Raw genomic sequence first — 24,196 nt, 5'->3', positions numbered from 1 at the left:
GGGGGGGCTGGGGAGGGGTGGGACCTTTGTGGGACCTTCCTGAACTCACCCCTGCACATGTCCTTGCAGGGGGAGGAGATGTCAAAATTGAGAACCAGAAGCTGAACTTCAAAGAGAAGGCCCAAGCCAAAGTGGGATCTCTGGACAACGTGGGACACTCGCCGGCAGGAGGGGCCGTGAAGGTGGGTGCAGGGAGCTCTGGCACCCCAGGGTGGGGCTCCAGTGGGCTGCTCCTCCTCCTCCTGCTCTTGAGGGAGAGCAGCTCCTCCACCCCCGGCCTGTTCCAGCCACCTGCTTGTTTCTGGGGCCTCTGTTGTGCCCCCAGGGGTAAGGAGGGACCCCAGGAGTACGGATGGGTTGGGAAGGAGAGCGCTGGGAACCACCTTGGCCTGCCAGACCAATCTCCCTGGCAGGCATTCCTGAGGGCTGGTGCTGCCCGTCCCCATCCTTCCTGTTGGGGTCTGAGAGCAGGGATGGATCACTGAGCCGGGAGCCCCTCAGAGGGGCTGCCTGTGGCCTTCACCTCCAGTTAAAGCTGGTGAGATCCAAGTGCTCTGTGCTGGGAGAGAGCACCTTGTGGGTCTTGGGAGCACTTGGAGGACCATGGAATATCCTGAGCTGGAAGGGACCCCCCAGGAGTGCCCCTTGGTGTGAGGGTGGGAACAGATGGTTGTGCTCTCGTGGCTGTGATTCCTCCCTTCTCCCATGGGAACACAAACTGTCCCCAGCCTTGGCTCTGCACGTTCCAGGTGTGGCTGCAGGAATGTGATGTCTGTGCTCAGGGAGGGGACACTGACCCATCACGGCACAGCATGACCAGGGGGTGCTGGGAATTGTGTTCAGGGAGACACTGGGGCTGGTATTGTGCAGTCTCAGAATGGTTTGGGCTGGAGGGCACCTTAAGGATCATCCCATTCCAGCCTCGACACCTTCCACCAGCCCAGGTTGCTCCAAGCCCCGTCCAGCCTGGCCTTGGACACTTCCAGGGCTGGGGCAGCCACAGCTTCTCTGGGCACCCTGTGCCAGGGTCTCCCCACCCTCCCAGCCAACAATTCCTTCCCAATATCCCATCTAACCCTGCCCTCTGGCAGTGGGAAGCCATCCCCTGTGTCCTGTCACTCCAGGCTCTCGCAGCCCTGCACCTCTCACATCCCTACAACTCCTGCACTCCACACCCCTACACCTCTCACAGCCCTGCACCTCTCACATTCTCCTGCACCTCTCACATCCCTACAACTCCTGCACCCCACACACCCCTGCACCTCTCACACTCCCCTGCACCTCTCACATCCCTACAACCTCTGCACCTCTCACATCCCCCTGCACCCCACACTCCCCTGCACCTCTCACACTCCCCTGCACCTCTCACATCCCTACAACCTCTGCACCTCTCACATCCCCCTGCACCCCACGCACTCCTGCCCCTCTCACACCCCTACAAACCTCTGCACCTCTCACATCTCTACACCTCTCACACCCCCCTGCACCTCTCGCATCCCTACGACCCCTGCCCCTCTCACCCCCCTGCACCTCTGACACCCCTCCAAGCCCCGCACCCAGCCCTGCCCCTGTCCCCCCGCACGGCCGCCTATTGACCGGTGCCCGTTTGTCCTTGTAGGCCGAGGGCGGTGCGGAGCCGGGGCAGCAGCCGCCGGCGGCCGCGGGCGGAGCGGGGCCGGGGCCGGGCGCGGTGCCGGGGCCGGGTGCGGTGCCGGGTGCGGTGCCTGTCCCGGTCCCGGCCCCGGCGGCCCCGGCGGGCAGCGCGCTGCGGGAGAACGGGGTCGGGCCGGCCGTGCCCCCCGGCCTGGGCACCGCCGAGCAAAGGGACACTCAGAGCTTCGAGACTCACATACAAGAAACAAGTAAGTGCCCGCGGGCCCCCTCTGTGCCGCCCCGGGGAGAGGGGGGGAGCCCGGCAGCCCCCACCCGTTTGTAGCGACGTCTGTAGGGCCGTCCTGCCTTTCTTTTAATTCAGAAAATTGCCTTTTATCTTCCAGGCATCTAATGATGACATTCTGGTATCGTCTTCCATCCCCCCCCTCCCCGTCCCCTGTCCCTCCCGTCCCTCCCGCCCCCTCCCCGTGTCCCCCACCCCTGTGTCGCTGCAGATTGAATCTCACAGGCTGACGTTCCGTGAGAAGGCCAAGGCTCGCACAGACCACGGAGCTGAAATCGTCGTCTCCAAACCCCCCAACCTTTCCAGCAGCACCTCCCCCCGGCGCAGCACCTCTGCCAGCGAGAGCCTGGGCTCCGGCGCCTCCCCGTCCCCGCTGCCACGGCCGGCTGGCCCCGCCGCGCCCTCCCGGCAAGGCTTGTGACCCCCGGCCCCGCTCCACCGCCCCGAGGACCCAGCTTGGCTCTCTTGACCCGGCCTCTGGCTTTAGGTGGGAAGGGACAGCGTTCCGCAGGGCGTCCCGGGGGCTCGGCCCTGCCCAGGCTCGGGGGTCCCTCCGTGGCTGGAAAGGGGTTTCCCTCCCTCTCCGTGCCCCGTCCCGTTGGCTTTGGGGGGTCACTCCAGCGGTGGTGTCGCGTCGGGGCCGGGATCGAGCGGCTCCAGGGCTGTTCCAGTGCAGGGATGTGCCGGGGGCTGAAGCCAGGCCAGAGTTAACAGGGATAAGCTGTGATCTTTCTTTCTGTCTCTTTTTTTTACCCCCTTTCCCTCCTCACCGCTTCAGTTGGATGCTGATATAAACCCTCCACACTCGTTAGGCTGTTTTAACTGTTGACTTGAACCTTTTATTCTTTGTGACGACGTGTTGATGATTTATTGTGCTACGAGCCCCGTGCTAAGTTTCCTTTTCTCTTTCCTTCCTTCCCACCCCGTAGGAGAGTAGGGACATTAACCGCTGCTGCCGTGCTGGCTTCTTACTGACATATCCAGCCATTGTAACTTCCTTCTTGTTGTTTGGGGTTTCTTTCAATGTTTCGAACCGACGGAGCGAGTTCATGGGATTAAGCCATGTCTGGAACGAAAGGCACAGGGATGTGTTAAAGGCGAACTTGCTGTGAGAGCTCAGGTGGAGCCTGTGTTGACCTCAAGGAGACGCTCATAGACCCTCCCCCGGGGGGTGCCCGGGGCCTCCTGCGTGTCTGCGAGGGAAAGGTGGTTTATTTATTAACTGGCACGGCCGGAGCCCTGGGGTTCATCCCGGTTTTCCAGGGCCGAGGGCTGCGGGGAGGCAGGAGGCTGCCGTGGCTGGTTGACGCAGGCCGGGAGTCCGAGGCTGAAGCAGGTCCTGGGGTGTGAGGGATGTGTGTGTGTGTGTGTGTGTGTGGTTTTAGCGAGGCTGATGGATGGGGACCGTCGGGATGAGCAGGAAAGGGCAGTGCCCGTCCCGGGATGGGCAGCGAGCCGGGAGCCCTGGGCTGGGCAGCGGGGCAGGGTTAGTGCCAGGGAGTTGCAGCTCTGACTAGGAAGGAGATTTTTCCCACTCTTGGAGCTCCTCATTTCGTGTTGCAAATGACACTAAAGAAATGAAATGTAAATAAATTAAAACAGGAAAGAAAAAAAAAAGTGTTCTTGGGTGGTCAAACTAATTTAAAGAGAAAAAAAAAAAGAAAAGTGGAATAGCAAAACACTGGGATCAAAGAGAACTGAACCAGGCTGTGCTAAGGGGGGGCTGCTCCAGGAGGGGACAGAGGGAAGCCTGCAGCTTCTCATGCTTGTGGGAATATTTCTTTGGGAAGCCGACAATGACACGATAACCCGGAATCTGTATTTACACACAAAGATTCTTATTGCACTTGTATTTTTTATATTAAAGTTTGCATGATTTCTAATAAAATGGCATTAAAATGTACTAGTTTGCATCAAAGTCGTCTGGTAGTTTCATAAGTGCTTTTTGCTCTGAATACAAATTGAAACAATGCAGATTTGCACCTGAAAGGGGCGGTTATATATACCCTGGAGCCCTCCCAGTGCTTCCTTCCCTTCTTCTTCCTCCACTTCCTCCTCTTCCTTCTCCTCTTCCTCCTCCTCCTCCTCCTCTTCCTCCTCGTCCTCCTCCTCCTCCTCCTCCCCACCTCTCCTCTCCCTCTGTGCCACATCCCTTTGATCCCAAACAGGGAACGTGCCATCGCTCCCTGCCCTCCTGTTGTCTGTGTGTGCTCCCAGCGTTCCCAGCACTGATCCCAGCCCTGGCTCCGGAAGGAGAAGCTGGAGCTGGGGCCGGGACCCCGTTTCTCCGGCCCCGAGCCGGTGCTGCCTGTCCCCCGTGTCCCCACCCCGGTATATATCACTGCCCTCCCGCTGGCGCTTCCTTCTTTCTCTTACTGCTAAATTCTAAACACCAGCTTCAGCTTGTCAGTCTTGGCTTTGGTTTGGTTTCTTTTTTTCCAACACTTGAATCCAGGGGAAGTTTGGAGGAGAGGGACTGAGGAGAGGAGAGGAGCAGGCCGAGCCCCTGGGCAGGACGGGGCAGGGGCCGTGTGTTTCCCAAGCAATAACTCCGTGTGCTCTGGGCCGGGGCCGGCAGGGGCTGGTGTGAGGGTCCTGAGCCTGCACGGTGAGCCTGGAGCCTGGTTTCCCTGCCTGGAGCCCGGCTTCCCTGCCTGGAGCCTGGTTTCCCTGCCTGTGACCCACCAACATGGGCTGGGAAGGGCTGGAGCCGCTCTCCAGGCTCACCGAGCTGGCAGCAGGGTTTGTGCCGATGGGCAGCGGCCGGAGATGCTCGTGGGTAACCAAAGAGGAGGTGGAGGCTGAGGTGTCGTGTCCCTCTTGCTGCTCTGCCCGGGGCACCCCGGGAGGAGGTTCCCTGAGTGCCCCGGGATGAGATTCCCGGGCGGAGGGAGGCAGCCGGGTCCCGGCCTTGGTTCAGGTGCTGCAGGAGGAAGGCAAGTGGCAACATTGCACTTTATCTTCTGAGATTGCAAAAAACAAACAGCAAACGAGCCCCCGTCCCCTGCGAAGGGACAGCGACATCACCTCTCCCCTGCACTGCTTTTATCCCATTTCCCGACTGCCGGGCAGCCCTGGATGAGGATTTGGCACCCAGGTCTGTCCCTGCCCGACACAGCCCCCGGCCCAGCTGCCCCCACCGGCCTGTGCTTCTGTGCCACTTCTCTAACACTTGTTGTGCCTGTGTTTAGCTGACCAACTAAATCCGGATACATTAGTTTGCTGTGGTGTTTCTAGGACAGCTTCAGTTTTAATATGGATTTCTTTTTTTGTATTTTCTCTTGAGGAAGCGGCTGTACATATTGCTGGGAAGGAGCCGTGTGTGCTGGAAATAGTTTTTATTTTCTGGAGAGGTGGGATGAGCTGGGTGGTGCAGAGACCCGCAGAGACGCTGCCGGGTGGGAGGGGGCCGGCAGCTCCACCGAGGGCTGGAGGCAGCAAATTTGGGAAAAAATAGGAGTTGTGGTCTGAATTAGATGCAAGTTGAATGTACACGTTCCTGTCCTGAGCTGGCGCTGGGGGGTCCTGGCTTTGCAGGGGTGGCTGAGCTGAGCTGGGCTCAGGCTGGGCTGGAGGCTCAGCAAAGCCCCTCCCAGAGCTCAGGATGAGGGTGAGCGGCGGTTTGGAGGTGTCTGAGCTGCTGAAGGGATGGGGAGGGAGCAGGGCCGGGTGGGAGCTCCATCCCAGCTGGGGTCCCTCCAGGCAGGAGCCTCCCCCCTTTCCCGAGCCTGGTGTCTCCCTGCATATCAGTGGCATATACAGTTACTTCGGGCTTTTTATACTGTTCAACAAGTACATTCAAGTAACGAGTTTGTGGGCTTGAGGCCGCGGGAGCGGCGGCTCCGCTGCTGCCCCGGGCCGTGGCTCCCGTGGGTCGGGTCCTGACCGCAAACTGAATGTAGTTTTCTACGCTGACCCCCGGTGTTGTCCCCGCGTAGTGTCGGTGCGAGGGGGGCCCTGGGACCCCCCCGCGTTTGTGTCGTTTAGGCAGAATTTCTAGTTTTCTTGGAGCTTGGTGGCAGTGACACCCTCGGGGGGACGGGGCGTCCCCGAGGGAAGGGCCGAGCCCCGGGAGCCGCTCCCGGCTGTCCAAAGGCAGGAGCTGGGGGGGCCCGGCGGCCTCCGGGCTTGGGAGAAATGTCCCCCCCAAACCCTCCCGGCCCCGGGACCCTGCGGGTGGGGCGGGAAACGGCTCCGGGAGGCAGCAGTGGGAATGCTCGGGCTCTCCTTCCTCCTCCCCACTGAACTCCGGCCGGGTGAGCGTTTCCCCCTCCCTCCCCCGAGTCTCGGCGGCCGCCGGCCGGTGTCTGGGGCAGGATCAGACACGAGACTCCGTCGTGCGCCCGTTGTGCTCGTCCCACCTTCGGCATCACCCGCAGCTTCCATTGCCCGCACCGTAGGAACACCGACGGGACCGAGGGGGTCGGACGCAGGGCGGGGTGAGCAGAGCCCAGCCCGGAGGGTGGTCCCGGCCCCGGGCTCCCTCCTCGGTCTCGGAAGCCACTAAACCTCTCTGCCTCAGCTCCCCCCCGCACGGGGGTGACTCTCTTTACCTCACCGGGCTGTCGTGAGGCGTGAGCAGCGTGTGCCGTGTTCTCAGTGTGACGTGTTCCTGTCGTTTGTGTCACAGGGTTGTTTGGGGGGTGCCCGCGGGGGCAGACGCGGCTGTCCCCGGGCAGGGGGAGGTCAGTGCTCGGTGTGAGACCACAGCTCCGGGGGTGGGCTGGGGCAGAGCCCCCCGGCCTGGGGGGACCCACCCGTTTGGTTCTGCCTTTGTGTCTCACCCTCCCCGAGGGGCTGTAAGACCGTCGTCTCCTTAGCAACATTTCCTGACTTGATGTTGTGATTCTTACTATTGTAAAGGGTTGAAATAAAGCTTCTAGATGTTCCTCCTCAGCTTGGGCCTGAGTCTGTGGGCGTGGGAAGGCCGGGCAGGGCGTGGTGGCACAGTCAGGGGCACCTGAGATGCCGCTGGCACAGGAAGCCATAAGGAAGGGGGAGAAGGAATTCGGTTGGATCCGATTCCTTCAGCCACAGAAAATCCCCATCCGTGGCTTTGCTCCTCAAGCCTGGGACCAGAGGGGAGGGGCGTCCTGTGGGCAGCCCCCGGGGCCAGTGAGAGCCCTTGGTGCCCGTGGCAGTGTCACAGCTGGCACAGCCAGGGGCAGAGCCACAGGAGCCGACCTTCCCCTCCTGCCCATCCCACCTGGCTTCTCTTGGAGTGGCCCGTGCCAGGCCCTGCACACACACGTGACCAAAGGGGAACCCCGAGGGGCCACCACCCCCTCACTCGTACGAAGGGAAGGTTTTCCACCCTGGCTCAGACTCACACTGGGGACAGACACAACCTGGGACCCCACACAGCATCTGGACCCAAGCAGCAGCAGCTCCTCTGCCCCTCCTCGAGCCCTGCCCTGAGAACGAACCCCCAGCTCTGGACACCGACGGTTCCGAGCACTGGGACACGCTGGGCTGGTTCCCCCGGGCACCACCAGCCCCGGACAGGCTCTGGCACTGCAGGGGGACTGTGTCCTGCCAGCTGACCCCACAGTGATCCCTCAGCCCCCCGGGCTGTCACTGACAGGGGGTCCCACAGTGCCAGGTCCTTTTAGCCCCCTGTGCCCTCCCCACCCACCTCACCCCTCAGCTCTGCACCTCTCCCACCAGAGAAGTGGCCAAAGAAAAGGCACAAAATTCCAGATGGTGCAGTAAATAAATAAATAGCAAAAAAGAATGAAGAGGACAGAGGCAGTTCCTACTCTATCCCTTTTTATTGTCTTTAATCTATGTTGTAAAAAGATCCAGTATCACATAACAGCCACGGAAGTATCCCAATATCACACTAGTTCGGAACCATTTAGACAATAGCTTAGTCTTTTTTTTTTTTTTTTTTTTTTTTGTCTTTTTTTCTTTTTTTTAAACCTGCTGGAAGGGAAAACCATACTGCCCATTATACAGGCCAAAAGAAACAAACACTGGTCAAATAATAGTGACAACCTCAAGCAAGTGAAATGAAGATGAGAAGTTTTGAGTGACCCCAGGCTGCAGGACTCCGAGGGCCCCTTGTGCTGGCACAGGGCACAGTGCCTTAAAGCCCATGAGCAGTAAATTAAATCAGAGAACTGGGAGAACCAAAGGGGGGCCCCGGGGCTGCTCTGCCGTTGTTCCAGGGGCAGGAACGGCCTCGCTCCCACTGCCCGGAGCAGTGCCCGGCTGGGGCCCTCAGAGCCCACCACCTCTGCTGCAGATACAAAGAGCATAAGAAATGGGAATAAAAAGGAATGACCCCAGGCCCCGCGGGCCCCTCCAGCGCCGGGGGCACAGCCCTCGCGCCCCGAGTCCCTCCTGGTACAAACGCCAGCGAAGCCTCACAACAGCCCTGTGAGGTAGGTCACTGTCTTACGGACAGAGAGTCCAAGGCAAAGCTGGGATTAAACTCCAGATTCCTCGTTGAGTGCTGTGCCTGTCGCAATCCTCCTTCCACGGAAATATGGTCCCTGTTCGTAGAAAACAAAGGTCTGTGCCATGGCTCCCGGCGTCCCGCGGGAGCGGCGCCCGCGGGCGGCCCGGCAGCTACAATCGCTCCTGTGTGCACAGGGGACAGGGATCGACCTCCTCGGCAAAGGGAGAACGGGAGATTTTAAAAAAAATCATAGTGACAACGCAAGAGGACGAAAAGTACGGGCGGGTCGGGAAGGACGAGCCTCATCTCACACTCGTGACGCCACGACTGAGGGCTGGCAGGGCCCCGCTGGCAGGCTCGGAGATCCCCATGGAATGTCACCTCCATCCGGCGCCTTCGGGGCTTCCTCCCCTCCGGGGCACGTGGAGAGTGGAGAGACGGCGATCCCTGCGCCGGAGCTGCCGGATCCAGGCTCGGCCTGGCACGGCCGAGATCCGTCCTCGTGGTGAGCCCGGAGGAGCTCTGGCAGCGGGGCGGCTCCAGCCCGGCCCCGTGGGGAGGGGGCACGGGACGGCCCCGGCGGCCACGTCCTCGCTTCCCGTCAGGGATGGCGCTGGGCACGGAGGAGGCGGGTGGGTGTCCACGCAGCTCGGGTCCATCGGCACTCCCAGTCCATTCCCGCTGCTCTTCCCACACGGTGACCATGCACGGAGCCGACAGCAGGAGATTCAGACAACATTAATCTTCTAGGATGGAGAGAGATGACTTCACAAGGGATAAATAGAACTTTATTTAAATAAACATTTGTGAACATCTTTATACAAATTACAAGTCCCCACAGGAGCCTCCAGCTCCGCCTACGAGCCAAAGCTGCCGGGAGGGCCCTTGAGCAGATCCACCAGGATGTCGAGCAGTTGGCTGTGCTGGTGGTGCAGGTCCCCGGGGATCGCGGCCATCTCGTAGCACAGGCACGTCTCCACCATCTTGGACAGGGACACGCGGAAGTCGCGCAGCAGGCGGATGGTGTAGGAGTCCCCCTCCAGCACCAGGAGGTCGCTGTCCGTCAGGGACACCGTGGCTCTCCAGCCGTCATCTTGGGGAGAGAGCGGAGGGGAGGGTGGGCACGGGGCTCACCCGTGCTGGCTGCTCCAGCCTCTCCACTGCTGCTACACAGCTCCTTCCCAGTTTAGACCAACAGGGACTCAGCCGGGCCAACAGCTCCCACAAAAGCCAGGCAGCACTCTGAGCACACACTGGGATCCTCCCAGTTTCCCGCAGGAGGCGACTGACGGCAAGCCCGTCTGAGCTGGAGGGCTGGAGACCGACTGCAGCACTGCCAGACCCCCAGGGGCTGAAGGGACACGTCCCCAGGGACAGGTGGGATCAGGCCAGCTCAGCCTCTCCTTCCCCCAGGATGATCCAGGCACACAGGCCTACAGGCTCAGCCTGCTGGGGGTTGCCTTCCTTGTCTCCCTGCAGAGCTACAGCCGGGGACAGCTCACAAACCACCATTCCACGGCCCCACCACAGCAACACCCGTCCCAAAGCGCGAGCTCGGAGAGCGGGGCAGGCCGAGGGCCCGGCAGAGCTCGGGTGCCCCCCGGCAGCACTGGGTGCCCCCCGGCAGAGCTCGGGTGCCCCCTGGCAGAGCTCGGGTGCCCCCCGGCAGCACTGGGTGCCCCCCGGCAGAGCTCAGGTGCCCCCTGGCAGAGCTCAGGTGCCCCCCGGCAGCACTGGGTGCCCCCCGGCAGCACTGGGTGCCCCCCGGCAGCACTCACCTCGGACGTGGATGTCGGTGTCGGTCATGAGCAGCACGGCCAGCGGGTGCACCTGGGACGAGTCCCGCACGAACACGCCCCCGTTGGACTTGACAGCCATGAAATAGGTGAGCCAGCGGCTGTACAGCTTGGAGGCCTCCCTGCAGGGACAGCCCTGTCAGCCACTGCCCACTGGACTCTGGGGCTGGCACAGCCACAGGGGTGCTCAGCACAGCCCGGCTGGGCTCTGGGGCTGGCACAGCCACGGGGATGGCTCAGCACAGCCAGGCTGGACTCTGGGGCTGGCACAGCCACAGGGGTGCTCAGCACAGCCCAGCTGGGCTCTGGGGCTGGCACAGCCACGGGGATGGCTCAGCACAGCCAGGCTGGACTCTGGGGCTGGCACAGCCACAGGGGTGCTCAGCACAGCCCAGCTGGGCTCTGGGGCTGGCACAGCCACGGGGATGGCTCAGCACAGCCCGCTGGGCTGTGGTGTGTGTGCTGTGGGGTCTGGCACCCACCTGTTGATGGTTGACTTGTGCAGCAGGACGGTGCCGGCCTTTGTCCGGTACGCGTAGCTGTTGGGTTTGAACTTCCCCTGGCGGGTCACTTTGCCTTGTCTCACCTGGAATGGGAGAAGAATCTCAAAGGCCTGCACAACCAGCAGGCCCTGCCCACCCACAACCAGCTCTCCTACATGTGGATGTTCCTCTACTCCCAGAAGCTCTGCTGGGTTAGCAGAGCACACTCATGGGGTGACCAGTCACCCAACCCTGTGCAAGGGGCAGCAAACAGGAGGAGAAAGATGTCACCTCGGGCAGCAGACAGGAGGAGGAGCCACCTCAACAACTCCCAGACCTAGTAACAAGAACCCAGGCGTGGACCTGTGCAGGCCAGGGTGGCCACTCCTCATGAGCAGGGATCCAGGGATAGCCCTGGAGAAGCTGGCAGGAGCACAGAGCAGGAAGCCTGGCTTGGGGGGAGACTCCCAAGAGAGCACAGGCATCTCTGGCACCTCAGTGCTTCCCGATGCCACCCACTGTGAGCAGCAAGCCCAGGAGGGTGATGGCAGAGCCAGTACCTGGATGAGGTTGGGGTAGAGCCCAGCCATGAGGACTCCCTTGACCAGTTCCTCCTCTTCACTGTACTGGTTACACACGGATGATGGCATGGTACAGTCAGACGGGGACGACACCAGGAAGGCCTCGTAGAGGTTCTCAGAGAACTGCTTGACAAGGCCTGGAGGGGATTAGACAGCCCCAGGGATGAGATTCATCCTCTCCCTTCATCCCTCGGAGTGATTACCTCAGCAGGACAGACAGGAGCTCCATCCTGTGGCAAAGCCAGGCCCTACCCAGTCCAGCCTGTTCCTGCCCCCCACCCCTCACGGTGCCTTTCTGGGGGCCAGGGAGCAGCAGGCCCGAGACTCACCGTTGATGAAGCGCAGGCTGGGCCCGTACAGGTAGTAGTCCTGCAGGTAGTTGTCCCTGGCACGGCTGTCCCTGCGCCTCAGCACCTCCTCCCAGCCCGCCACGGCCCGCACGAAGGCCAGGTGGTCACTGCCGCTCTCCCGGCTCAGCACGGCCTTGGCCTGGGACAGGGACACACGTGGGACACACGTGGGACACACGTGGGACACGGCAGCCCCCTGCCCCTGCTCCCCCCGCCCCGGAGGGCCCCTCACCTTGTCCACCTCGGCGCGGTTCTGCAGGCTGCTGCTGAAGGGGTCCCGCGTGAGGCAGGACACGATGACGAGCAGGGGGTGCAGGCAGCGGTAGATGGAGGCCAGGACGATGGCCTTGGCCAGCCGAGGGTCTGTGGAGATCTGGGCCAGCCGCTTGCCCAGGGTGGTGAGGGCCTCCCGCTGGTCCAGCACTCCTGCAACAGAGCCCCCAGGGTGGGAACAGACATCAGCTCCTGGGGGCTCTGGGAGCTGCCAGAACCCACCCACAGCACTTGGGAGATCTGGGGGACCTCCAGAAGAGGCACAGGGACAGGGGCCTGCAATCAGCACCCAGAACCCCCCAGGTCTAACTGAGCTGAGGCTGAAGAAATGGCTGTCACAGGCACATGACAGTCAACAAGGCCCAGCTCTGAATTCCAGATCACCGCTCCCCTTCTTTCCCTGTCACCCCCTTCCCTTTTGTTTTTAAACCTTGGAAAGTTCTCCCCACTCTTTGAGCAGAGTGGTGTGGGAAATAAAACAGCACTAGGCGTGTGGTTTGGGAAGTCCCTATTAACTGCCATCCCCCTCCAGGGATAATCCTGCAGAGTCTGTCCCACAGGATCCTGTGCCAGCTCCCACTTCCCGTGCTTAGACAGCAAACACGTTTCCAGGACACAGCATTATCTCACCAATCTCCTGCAGCAAGATCACGGCTTCATCCACAGCTTTGATGTCAGGGCTGTCCAGAGCCTTGGAGAGAAATTCAACTGCCTGCAACACAGCAGGGGGGAGGGAAAAGGGAAAAAGTGGGCAAGTTTCCCATGCAGACATGTGGGAGAGCCCTCTGTCCTGCCCCAGGGCCCCAGACTGCAACAGCGTTCCCTCTTTCTTTGCCTCCAGGGATATGAGCTCAGCCCTCTCCATTCCTTCAGTCTTCTAGACACACTCTGTAATCGAAGGGTTCTTCGCATTTCCTGGTGTTAACATCCCCAGACAGCCCCGTGTTTAGGAAAGCAAGATCCCAAGTCATCAGCCTGCTGGCTTTTCCCCACTCCTGTCCCTGGAGCTGGCCCCAGGCTCCCGCCGGCGCAGTCCCACAGCCGGCACAGTCCCACAGCCGGCGCAGTCCCACAGCCGGCACAGTCCCACAGCCGGCACAGTCCCACAGCCGGCACAGTCCCACAGCCGGCACAGTCCCACAGCCGGCACAGTCCCACAGCCGGCACAGTCCCACAGCCGGCACATCCCACAGCCGGCACAGTCCCACAGCCGGCACAGTCCCACAGCCGGCACATCCCACAGCCGGCGCAGTCCCACAGCCGGCGCAGTCCCACAGCCGGCGCTGTGCTCACCGTTTTCTCCGGCATGTGGATCTTGGCCTGCACCACCAGGTTCTCCAGGGGGGTGCGCAGGATCTCTGGCACCTGGTAAGTTGGCATCTTGTCCAGGCGGCTGCGAGGGAAGAGGTGGTAGGCAAAGCCCGACTGGCAGCGGCCGGCGCGGCCCCGCCGCTGCACCACGTTTGACTTGGACACCCACACCGTCTCCAGGCAGGACACCTGGGGAGAGGAGCAGGCGTGAGTGCTCCCAGGGCTGCTCAGATCACAGAACCCACCCTGGTTTGGGTTGGAAGGGACCTTACAGCCCATCCAATCCCACCCGTCCAATCCCACCCCTGCCATGGGCAGGGACACCTCCCACTAGCCCAGGTATCCCAAGACCCATCCAACCTTGGACACATCCAGGGCTGGGGCAGCCACAGCTTCTCTGGGCAATCTGTGCCAGGGCCTTACCACCCTCACAGGGAACAATTTCTTCCCAATATCCCACCTAAGCCTGCCCTCTGCCAGCATGAAGCAACTCCCCTTGTTCTGTCACTCCCTGTCCAAAGTCCCTCTCTTTGCGTTTTTCCATCCACACACAGACTCCAGACTGACCAATGATCCCAAAGGGCCAGGGAAGCCTTTCCCACTCTCCTGCCTCCTGCAGTGCTGGTCTCTATCAGGGCATGGATGGGACCCAGATGCCACCTGCTGGACACCTATCCCAGGTCCTCATCCCAGGGCTCCCTGGGATCTCCAGTGCCAGCCCTGCCTCTGGCTCTGCATTCTGAACTGGGATAAAACTGGGCAAATATCAAAGGGATGGATTTAAACCAGGACTTGTCCAAGATGTGAACGGCCACCTGGCCCTGGGAGATGATGCTCTAGAACAGGGGCAGGGGGATGTAGCCAGAATTCCTTCTCCTGAGGGCAACAGCAGCACAGTTGTCTTCACCTCGTTAGGAAGGTGGACAGACAAGAGCCTTCACAGGGCTCAGCACTGCCAGACACGGGGCCTGAGGGCAGTGAAGCCCCTCTGGAAGTCCAGGAACAAACCAAAGGATTGGGGTCAGGAGAGCTGCAAACTTGAGCAGGATCAACAGGTCAGGGCTGCCCTGCGTGGGTCAGCAAGAGGTTTTTGATGACATCATGCAAAAAGGCAAAAAGCAAACAGGAAAGCTACAGATGTTCCATGGTATCACAAACTTGGGAAGGGAGTAGGATTTGCCTTGAATTTCTTTGAAGACACCAGAATTTTGCCTGTGGGGAGCCTGGCACAGAGCTTGGACAAGGCAAACACTGGTGATGAGTCAAACACTGTCCCCAAACAGGGACACAGCACCCATGCCCCAAGGGCCAAATGAGAAGCAGCTCCATCATCCCGTTAATGACACCTCAAGTGCTCCTCTGAAAACATCCCTGAGGTTCAGGGTGTCCCCAATGCCCTCAGGGGCAAGAAAGCAGCAGTACCTTGGTCTTGAGGTCGTAGCGCTCCTCCTTGTGCGTGCCACTGTCCACCACGTGCACGATGTCGTTGATGGTGATGGAGGTCTCCGCGATGTTGGTGGCCAGGACAATCTTCCTGACGCCAGGAGGAGGCCTCTGGAAGATGTTCTGCTGGTCCATCATGGGGATGTTGGAGTGCACTGGGAAATCAAACCAGAGTCAGTCCCACCCGGCTGAGCTGGTGGGCAGAGATTCCTCTGGTACCATCCCCTCCCGCTTCCAGAAATGTGGGACAGAAACGGGGGCATCACTGATGTTCACTGTCAGCAGCTTCCTGCCAGCCAGACCCCAGGAAGATCTTCCACACATCATTTGGGAAGGCCTCACTTCAGCTGCTTCAGCCTCTGGCTCAGCAGCAGGAGCTCTGCTCACCTCCCGTCCCAGAGCCTGGCAGCACCTCCGGAACATCCCTCAAGTCCCACTCTCTCCCACAGTCCAGTTCTGCAGCTCCCCCCCCCACAAGTCCCCCAGGGCCGGAGAATGGGGTGTCCTCCCTCCCATTTGGGCCCTGTTGGTCAGAAGTGGTTCCCAGCAAGGGCCTGTGGCTGTGCTGTGGCACAGAGTGGCCTGTCAGAGCTGGGTGACACAGAGGCACTGCCGGCAGTGGGAGGGGGAGCAGGAGAACAGGCGGTTCCCACGGAAGAACACCTGTGTTCATGAACAGCTGAGCTGCTCAAAGCTCTGCTCCTGCCCGGCCTTGTTCCACACTGAACAGGGAGGGCTGCTAAAAAACAAACAAAGAAGTGCCAAAACCCTTCACAGCCTTGCACAGCAAAACTGCCTTTTGTTATAAACTTCCTCCTGGGATAAGCAATGTTAAATTCACCGATCAAAGCTGAGCTCCACAGTCCTTTTGCATCCAACAGAACAGGTCCTGAGGATCTTTTCTGTGCAGGCTCAGCAGGCAGCTACAGCAATGCAGAACTGAGCTGTTTCCCCCTGGCCTAATTCCCAATTGCTGGAGGCAAACGGGAAGCCACTCGCTTTGATCACAAAGGAGGAGTTACTCACGCTCACCACACACTCTTACACCACAGGTACATCAAAGCACACGAGCTCTGTACCAGAGAGCAAAGCTGAAGGGGCTCAGCGAGTCAACTGTCCCAGATTCTCCTGAATCCTGGGAAGAAGGGGCTGGCCCTGCCCTCTCACCTGGCAGGACGAGGTAGCGGCTGTTCTGCGAGCCCAGCATCTCCAGCAGCCGCTGCTGCACCCCTTTGATCTCCTGCCAGCCAGGGAGGAAGCAGAGGATCCCACCTGGAACACACCAACAGTTAGGAACACGCAGCCTCGAAATCCAAGCACTTTTCCCCAGCTGGAGATGCAGGCTTTCAAGGCAGAAAGCAACCAGGCTGCCTGTAGTTTCAGAGTGGATACCTGTGAGCTTTGAAACACTTAAAGCTCTTACAAGTCATCTGAGAGTCCTGCCTTCTTCCAAAACATCACCTTCCAGGCAAAAATATTTAACAGGGATGGGGCTCCAATATACAAAGATAATTGTGCAGCTCAAGGCTGCAAATGCTAGAGCACAGACAAGTCCTGCTCTTCATCCCCAGGAACAGCTGCCCAGGACACTGAGGCTCAGATGTTCTTAGCCAAAGACTTGGAATTCCCTCGTGCCACACTGCTCGAGGACACTTGGGCCAACAAGAATTCAAGGAGGCCTTGCACAAGAGGCTCAGCATCGTCTGGGCTCTGTAGGGTTCACTTTTATCTCCCCAGCAGGAGAAAAGAGCCATGGGAAAGGCAGAACCCACCTGGCTCTCCATGGGCATCGATCTGGAGCACGAGGTCGGTGATCAGGTCAAGATCCAGCACACACTCATCGTCGGATTGCTGATGGGACAGGACACGGGGGTGAGTGAGGTAAGGCCAGCACTGAGCACACAGGCACAGCCTCCAGAGCATCTCCTGGAGTCTGCAAATGCCTGGACTTGGACAGCCTGCCCAGGACTTGGAGCCAGGAACCTCGGGAGCCTGGTTTTGGCTCCATCTGGAACCTGCTCTGGTCACAACTGCTGCCAGTTCCCTCTGCTGTGCAGTGAGAATACACAGTCCCTGCCCAATCTCCAGATTTGGAAGCTGAGATTTGTGCATCTCTGCTGAACAGCACCTCACAAGTAACACAATTCACATGAGATTTCTGGGGACAAAACTGTGCCATGTGCACCTGGGACTGCAAAGCCACCAGACACTGAGCAGCAGCTTTTGTATCTCCTGGTGATTTGGGACAGGCTATCAGAGAAGCTGATAAAACTCAGCTACAATCACAGCCACATCAGAATCAGGAAGAATGCCCTGAAGGCAATGGGATACCCCAAGCTGGTTTGCTGATGATCCAGGACTGGGACAAGTGGTTCATACTCCAGACAGTTGCTCAGCCACAGGGAGGGATCTCTCCAGGCTGGAGAAACGGGCTGACAGCTTCCAGACCAGCAGGTTGGACCAGAAACTGTCTGGAGATCCCGGCCAAGCTCAGTGACTCCGTGACCCACCGCTGGTGTAAGATTACCCACAGCACAGAGTGCACGTCTGGAGGGCATTTTCCAAGGGAACAGTTGGACTAGTTGCAAAAAGCAGCAACCAGGGAATTCAGTCATGCAGGACACGAGCACTGAGGTAACAGTGCTGGAAGGCACAACCATGCCAGCCTTGGACAGGCTTGCAGAGAGTGTGCAAACCTTCCAGTGTGTGTCAGTGTCTATACACACACAACAACGAGCTCTCAGCCTACTCAAACGTCAAACTTCACACTAAAGGGGGACAAAAGTAACTTGACCCCCAAAAAGCAATCTTTACCCATTATTTAATCAAAGTACTCTGTGATTCCACTAAGCTGACTTCACCTCACGAGGGCTGGTGTGGAATTAAAGCTAAGCAAACAGTGTCCAGGAACCACAGGGAAGTGGGACCAGTTCCAGGCCCAAACTCTCCCGTGACAACACACCAAAGTCAGTGCCCCACCCCAGGGCAACACCTGCACACCCACCTTGATCTCGTAGTGCCGGTGTCGGTGCCGGCCCAGTTTGGCCAGGATCTCCTCCAGGTAGTATTCCTTCACCGGGTACATGAAGCCCGGCACCTTGACCACAGGGCAGTCCCCAAAGTAGTGGGAGAAGCGCTGGTTGTCCCCCGTGGCGCTCATGAGGACCAGGCGCAGGTCGGGGTTCAGCTTCTGGATGCCTTTGAGCAGGATGAGCAGGAAGTCGGTGTTGACGTCTCGCTCGTGCACCTCGTCCACCACGACGTGGCTGACGCCCTCCAGGCTGGGGTTGCCCTGCAGCTTCCTGAGCAGGATGCCCACGGTGCAGAAGAGCAGGGCCCCTCCCCGGGCGGGGGGTTTGCTCTCCAGCCGCACCTGGTAGCCCACGTTCTTCCTCATGTTGGGCCCCAGCTCCTGTGCCACGCGCTGGGCCACGGAGATGGCGCTGATCCTGCGGGGCTGGGTGATCACCACGTTGCAGCGGGCGCCGCGGCCCTCCAGGATGTAGTGTTCCAGCAGCAGCTGCGGGATCCGCGTGGTCTTCCCGCAGCCCGTGTCTCCCGCTATTACCACCACGGGGTTCTGCTCGATGGCTGACAGGATGGTGTCCTTGTGGGGGTCTACTGGCAGTGGGTGGCTCTCCTGCCAGGAGGCTCCTCTCCTTTTCCAGAGGGCCAGGAGGTTCTGGCTAAGGCGCACTTCCTCTGCCTCCAGCATGGGGATGTAGGTCTTCCCCGTGATGGCGTCGCTTATCGCACCAGATTCCTTGGTCAGGTTCATCATGTCATCGGCAATCCGGGGCCGGGACTCCCTGATGTCCACGGGATACTGGGGAGAGGGAGGAAGTTGGCAAGGACAGAAAGGTTAGTACCGCTCCTGGGACAGACAGAATGAAACAAGTGTCTGGAACAGGCTCAGCCTGCCTGGCTTTGCCATGACTGTGAAGCTTTGCCACGACCGCAAAGCTCTGCCATGACCACAAAGCTCTGCCATGACCACAAAGCTCTGCCATGACCACAAAGCTCTGCCATGACCACAAAGCTCTGCCAAGGTCTCCTCAGATTTTTGCTAACTCAGTCACTTCTGTTCTGAACTGAGGCTATTTAAGGTGAGAATTAACGTGGGCAGCTCCCTGTGCTTTCCTTGCTGTGCTCCCTATTTTGGGAGGTATTAGTGCTGATGCCTGAACTGACAGGCACAAACCAGTTACTTAAGCTCTCCAATGCAACAGCTCCTCCAAGACAACTTTTGGAAACTATCATGTTACACCACCACCCTTCTCTCCCTCGGGAAGCCCAGACACATAACTCACATAAAACACAAGTGTTTTTGCCTGAGCCAGAAATATTCTGTCTTGGCAAAAGAAAAAACGGAAGTCTCACATCCCACAGGACGAACTAAAAGGAGCAACAACAGGTCAGGAATTGTCTAGAACACAAATCAAGGCATTGGCCCAGATGTTCACAGATTAAAAGCTGCCGAACTTTTAATCAATCAGAACTTTCGGATTCAGCCTTGGAGGCACAAAGGGAAGACCCACTGCCCAAAAAGGGTCTCCCTTCTCCAAAGGGGCAGCAAGAGACTGGTCAGGTTTCGTGGCAACGATCAAGCCATGAATTCCCTCACTGTTTTGCCATGAAGCTTTCAAAGACACACAGTTCCTGTGGGCAGATGGGACCAGGCAAAGGCGCTCACGTGGTTCAGGTAGTTCTCGATCTTGCGCAGGGTGGCCTCGGGGACTTTGATGTGGCAGGGCTTCCTCTGGTTCTCCCCCAGCTCCCGCAGGGAAGTCATGTTGTACATGGCATGGCTCAGGGGGTTGTTGTTCTTGTCCACCAAGCCAAGGCTCTGCAAGGAACAGGCAAACAACACTGTCAGCCACGAGACTGCTCACACCAAGTGCTGGGATGCAGAGCACATGGATCCCTCACATGGGGACAGGCCAACTCCTTGCCATCCCAAATCCATCACTTCCTGGTTTTCTTGCCAGAGCAAGAAACAAGACATGATCCCACCTCAGCTCTGGAGAAAAAGACACACCAGAGCCAACTATGTGCTCCCAACACAACACTCACAAGAAGGTCTCAAACAGACCCTTTGGAGGAACAGCAGTCACGACTGTACCTGACAAAACCCTCTTGTTAATTCCCTTGCTATGGTTCTGGGATGTTGTGAATCCCAAGGTTTGGAAATACATGTTTATTAGGAATTAGTTCATTAAGCATTAGGTCAAAGGTCAGAAAGTTACAGGCATCCCCCCATCAGGCTCAAATACAGCGAGTGAGGTGGAAGGAGCCTGTACCCACCGACACCTCCAGGGATGCAGGAGCCGGGGCACTCACTCACCTTCAGCTTCTGACAGGCCAGAGCTGCTGCTTTGTTTTCTGCCTCCACCTTGCGCCGGCCCTTGGCAGCAAAGGTCATGGGGCAGGGCCAGCGCAGGGTCAGCTTGCAGATCTTGGTCTTGGTGCCCACCGTGCGGAACTGCATGTACTCCTGGGGACAGACACCACCCATGGGGCACCCTCGGCCGGGAGGGACCCCAGGGATCACCCAGTCCCACCCTGGCCCTGCACAGACACCCCAACAATCCCCCCCATCCCTCAGAGCGTTGTCCAAACCCTCCTGGAGCTCTGGCAGCCTTGGGGCTGTGCCCACTGCCCTGGGGAGCCTGGGCAGTGCCCAACCACCCTCTGGGGGAAGAACCTTTCCTGAGATCCACCCTGACCCTGCCCTGACACAGCTGCAGCTGTTCCCTCGGGTCCTGCCCCTGGTCAGACAGCAGAGATTGGAGCTGCCCCTCGGGAGAAGCTGCAGACCCCGAGGAGTCTCCTCTCAGTCTCCTCTGCTCCAGCTGAAGGAGCCAAGTGCCCTCAGCCACTTCTCGTACGGCCCCTCTAGACCCTTCACCACAGGGGATTTCTGGTGGGGTTTGTTTGGGTTTTTGTTAGATTTAACTGAGCACTAGAACTTTACTGCCCTGAATTCCCCCTCAGCTCCCAAGGCACTGGCTAAGCAGGAGTGAGAGCAGGCAGCTGTGTGGGGAACATCCCTGATGTGTGGGGAATGTCCCCAAGAGCCTCTGGGGTGGAGCACAGCTCCTGTTTGCTAAACACATGAGCTCTGGGCAGGAGGTGGGTGACACTGAGGAGGAGGATCCCTGAATACTGGAAAGATTCCATCAGCACAGAAATTACACATCACTCCCAGTAACACAAACTTGTGCTTGTTGGAGACACAGGGGGAAATGAAACCTTAGGAAATGACCTCCTTCATTCAGACAGCAGATCCTCCACTGCCCTGGAACAACATTCTGCATGGTTCTATTAAGACATTCTCTCAATTCTCACCACAAAGTCTTCTCCTTGCTCTTCAGACTGATTTTTCTAGCCCTAGTTCTAACTTGCTTCCCCTCCCCAGTTCTGCTGCCCAAACAAAGCATCCAGTGATTCCAGAGGGAGGCTCTGAGCTTCGTCCCTGGCAGGGGTCAGACAGCAGTTTACCTTGACTGTGGAGGAAGAGGTTGCAATCTGAATCACTTGGGCCAGGAGGTTTTTGGGCAGTGGGAACTGCGTCAGGGCACGGATGGCAGTGTTGTCGTCGGTCATCTCAATGGAACTCCCTCCTCGGCTGCAGGGGAGACAAGAACAGGTGATGTACAAATGCCCCCTGTGTGCTCACACCCACCTCACTCCAGTGGCTGCTGAGCTCTCAAATAGGTGGGTAAAGCACAGATAACTCTGGTCATGGCAGAGTCAAGCTGTCCCTTGCTGTTCAAATCTGTCAGTCGTAGAACAACCACCCAGCCCAGCAAAGCCACCCACTCCAAACCTTCACACTGAGGCTGCAAACCAGGCAGCATCGACAGCTTGTAACAGACTTCACAAATAAATAATTCCCAATCCAAAGAGCATCCCTAGAAATAACCACCACCACTGTGGCCTTACAGATCTTGCTCCTGGTTGCCTATTAAAAACCCAAGATTTGTGCTCATAAAATATGAAGTCAAACAAGCAACTATGGTGATGAAAAGCAGGAGATTTAATGTTGCCCTCAGGGTGATCAAAACCAGGTCCAAGTCCACATAGATCATTTCTGGGAATGGAAATCTCTTTAGGCACAGAAGAGTAAGGCAGGTAACAAGCCTGGCAGCCTCTCCAAAGGGACAGCTCCAGGGAAGAAGCCTGTGCATTCCCTGGATGGCAGCCAGCTACAAGACCAGGCTGCCCAATAATGCTTTGGCCCATCTACAGGCCCCACCAGCTGCAGCTCAGCTGTGAGGAACTGCAGGGGTGGATCAGCCACAGGGAAAACCCCCGCTCCCCGTGCCCTGGATGAGCACTCCTGGGACAGACCCACCTGGCATCCCTGCCTGGGGTCCGGGCGTCCTGGTGTGCCATGGGCAGGTAATCCGAGACATCGATCGCTTCCTCCTCCAGCTCCCCCTCCTCCAGCTCCCCTTCCTCCAGCTCCCCCTCCTCCAGCTCTTCCCTCCTCATGGCTTTAGGCATCCTGCCCTGCTCCATGGGCTGGATGGAGTCGTCGGGCTCCATCCGCCGCCAGCAGGTGGACAGGTCTGCGAGGGAGGGCCCAGACTTGGAGCGCCACTTGCCCTCGGAGCACCAGCGCTCGTCGGGACAGCCCAGCTGGTCCGCCAGGAGCCGGTACTTGGCAGCGTCAAAGAGCTCGTTCCGGGGGCCCAGCAACCCCCAGCCCTGTGGGAGAGACACACAGAGTGATTCCTGCATTCCCCACCGCCAAACAGAGGAAGAGAAGGGACGTTCGGGGACTTTAAACTTCCCCCTGCCACTATTTCTTACCAAAGGGAACCTGGTCCCTGCCCTCCCTTCCCAAGGCACGGTTTCTGAGCCCCACACAGCTCCTTAGGGTGGGCCAGGATTTACTGGGATTTTACAAACTCAGCCCTACTGAGCATCCTCAAGGTTTGAAACCACTCCCAGCGTAACTTAAAAGTAACAGTAAAGCAGAACATGTAATTGCCACACTGTGGCTTTGATGAAGAGGGAATTGGAGGATCTGAAGCTCCTGCGACTGCAGACACACCCAGGCAGGCTGGCAGAGACGAGCCCTAGTGAACAGCAACAGCAAACACACCTGAGGGAAGCTCTACTTGCTGCAGATGCTGACACTAAGGAGCTGACTGAGGTCCAGGACACAAGGAACAAGGAGCGGGACTCCAAGGGCTTAGTGAGTTCATGCCTGGCTGACGCAAGTGGCATTTTAAGCTCAAATGGATTCAGACTCAACACTTCACTCTCCACCCCTGACTAACAGGACAACTGAGAGAGTGAACAGGCAAAGATTCCCATCCCCAAAGGCCAGGCCTGCACCCCCAGGGATCGTGCTCCCCGCTCACCTTGAAGAGCTGACAGGCCGCGGCGGCCGCCTGCCGCTCCGCGTCGATCTTCTTGGTCCCATAGCCCTCCACCTCCACGTTCTTGGGCCACTTGATGTGCAGAGTGACTTTCTGAAAAGCAGAGACAGCCAGCCAAGTGAGCCAGCACAGCCCGAGCTCTCCCCTGCCCCAGGAGCACACCCACTCCAGCCACCTCCCAACTCCGGGCAAAGAAAACTGTGGACAAGGCGCCTGCCTGGTGCCTTCGTGGGAAGTGCCATTCCAGGAGCACTGGAAATGGAAAAGCCTGAGCAGGGCACAGAGGTGCCACAGCCCCACAGGAGTGCAGGGCTGAGCCAGGCTGAGTCCAGCCAGGCTGCAGTGTCACAGTGTGTCAGCTCCAAGGAATAAATGCCAGGAGCTCATTCCAGGAGCAATTCCATTTCAGGGACCATTCTCTGCTCACTGCAGCACACCAGACCGTGCCCCAGAGCAACATGCCTTCTCCAACAGGATTCCAGCAAGGAGATCTCCATAACTGCTTCCTTATTGCAATGCAACCAGCAGCAGGTTGCCTCAGTTCCCCAGACAGCTCCTTTGGGCACAGGAGGATCCACCTCCAGCCCAACACAAGCACTGGGAGAACCACAGCCCCCCCAAAACTCCCCCTGGACGGGAGCATCCTCTAAATGGGAGCTAAAAACCTGCAGAGGCAAAGAATGCCGAAAGCTGAACCCTGCCATCATCAAAAAATTGCTCCAAATCATCTGCTCCCAGCCCTGTAGATGCTGAAAGGCTCCAGGAGGGAAATGCTTAGGGAATTCTCTCCTGTCTCTGCAGCACAGATGAAAGGTGGCATTTAGATCCGCTGGGAAAACCCTACCTCCAAGGCTGGAGCAAAGGCTCCTGCCTTTCCAGCAGCCTGCCCTGGCTGGCTGCCCACCTGCCAGCGGAACCTCAGCTCCCTGGAGGAAATTCCAACGGATTTTGCCTCGGGGCTCTGCGTGGAAAAGCAGGGAAAAAAGGTGTCTCCTGAAGGCCAAGTCACTCAGTGCTCACAAAAACCTCTGGGTCACTTCCAACCAGGAGCTCTCCAGGTTGTCCCACCTGTCCTTGCCCCACACACTTCCTGGGTTGGTTTTTGTTGGGTTGGTTTGAGGGGTTTTTTTGTGATCCAACCCTCATTTTCTCCATGAGCTCCTGGTTTAGCTTTTTGTTTTGATCTGAAGTTATCCCCAACATCAATCTACTGAAGTGCCAGTTAGAATGTGAACTGATTACACAAACTAAAACTATGAGGCATTGG

At 58.6% G+C, this 24,196-nt stretch overlaps 2 protein-coding genes across 7 annotated transcripts in view; one reads left to right on the top strand and one right to left on the bottom strand.

Moving 5' to 3' along the window:
* The window catches only part of MAP4 (microtubule associated protein 4), a 116,875-nt gene extending 110,082 nt beyond the window's left edge, over nucleotides 1–6,793 (top strand). For 5 of the 6 annotated variants that reach the window (XM_039387357.1, XM_039387358.1, XM_039387356.1 and 2 more), the window contains 3 exons: nucleotides 70–182; nucleotides 1,619–1,862; nucleotides 2,109–2,195. In XM_039387357.1, the coding sequence (XP_039243291.1) occupies nucleotides 70–182; nucleotides 1,619–1,862; nucleotides 2,109–2,113 (362 nt within the window). In that variant the 3' untranslated portion in view covers nucleotides 2,114–2,195. Of the gene's footprint in view, nucleotides 1–69; nucleotides 183–1,618; nucleotides 1,863–2,108 lie in introns of all 6 variants that reach the window. The other variant, XM_039387355.1, reaches the window with a different exon arrangement.
* Nucleotides 6,794–7,649: 856 nt separating this feature from the next.
* DHX30 (DExH-box helicase 30) overlaps nucleotides 7,650–24,196 on the bottom strand; it is a 31,546-nt gene continuing 14,999 nt past the window's right edge. Inside the window, 17 exon segments of the mRNA XM_027711551.2 lie at nucleotides 7,650–9,393; nucleotides 10,079–10,218; nucleotides 10,579–10,682; nucleotides 11,139–11,296; nucleotides 11,489–11,648; nucleotides 11,742–11,935; nucleotides 12,413–12,494; nucleotides 13,076–13,282; nucleotides 14,516–14,691; nucleotides 15,704–15,808; nucleotides 16,309–16,387; nucleotides 17,541–18,362; nucleotides 19,230–19,382; nucleotides 19,881–20,030; nucleotides 21,038–21,164; nucleotides 21,894–22,249; nucleotides 22,912–23,022. Coding sequence (XP_027567352.2) covers nucleotides 9,158–9,393; nucleotides 10,079–10,218; nucleotides 10,579–10,682; nucleotides 11,139–11,296; nucleotides 11,489–11,648; nucleotides 11,742–11,935; nucleotides 12,413–12,494; nucleotides 13,076–13,282; nucleotides 14,516–14,691; nucleotides 15,704–15,808; nucleotides 16,309–16,387; nucleotides 17,541–18,362; nucleotides 19,230–19,382; nucleotides 19,881–20,030; nucleotides 21,038–21,164; nucleotides 21,894–22,249; nucleotides 22,912–23,022 — 3,360 coding nt within the window. The 3' untranslated portion in view covers nucleotides 7,650–9,157.

Source organism: Pipra filicauda, unplaced genomic scaffold (genome assembly GCF_003945595.2).
Source record: "Pipra filicauda isolate LSUMZ 115617 unplaced genomic scaffold, ASM394559v2 scaffold556_size476704_pilon, whole genome shotgun sequence".
NCBI lineage: Eukaryota > Metazoa > Chordata > Aves > Passeriformes > Pipridae > Pipra > Pipra filicauda.
The sequence above is the reverse complement of the archived record's forward strand: the minus strand, read 5'-3'. Positions and strand labels throughout refer to the sequence as shown.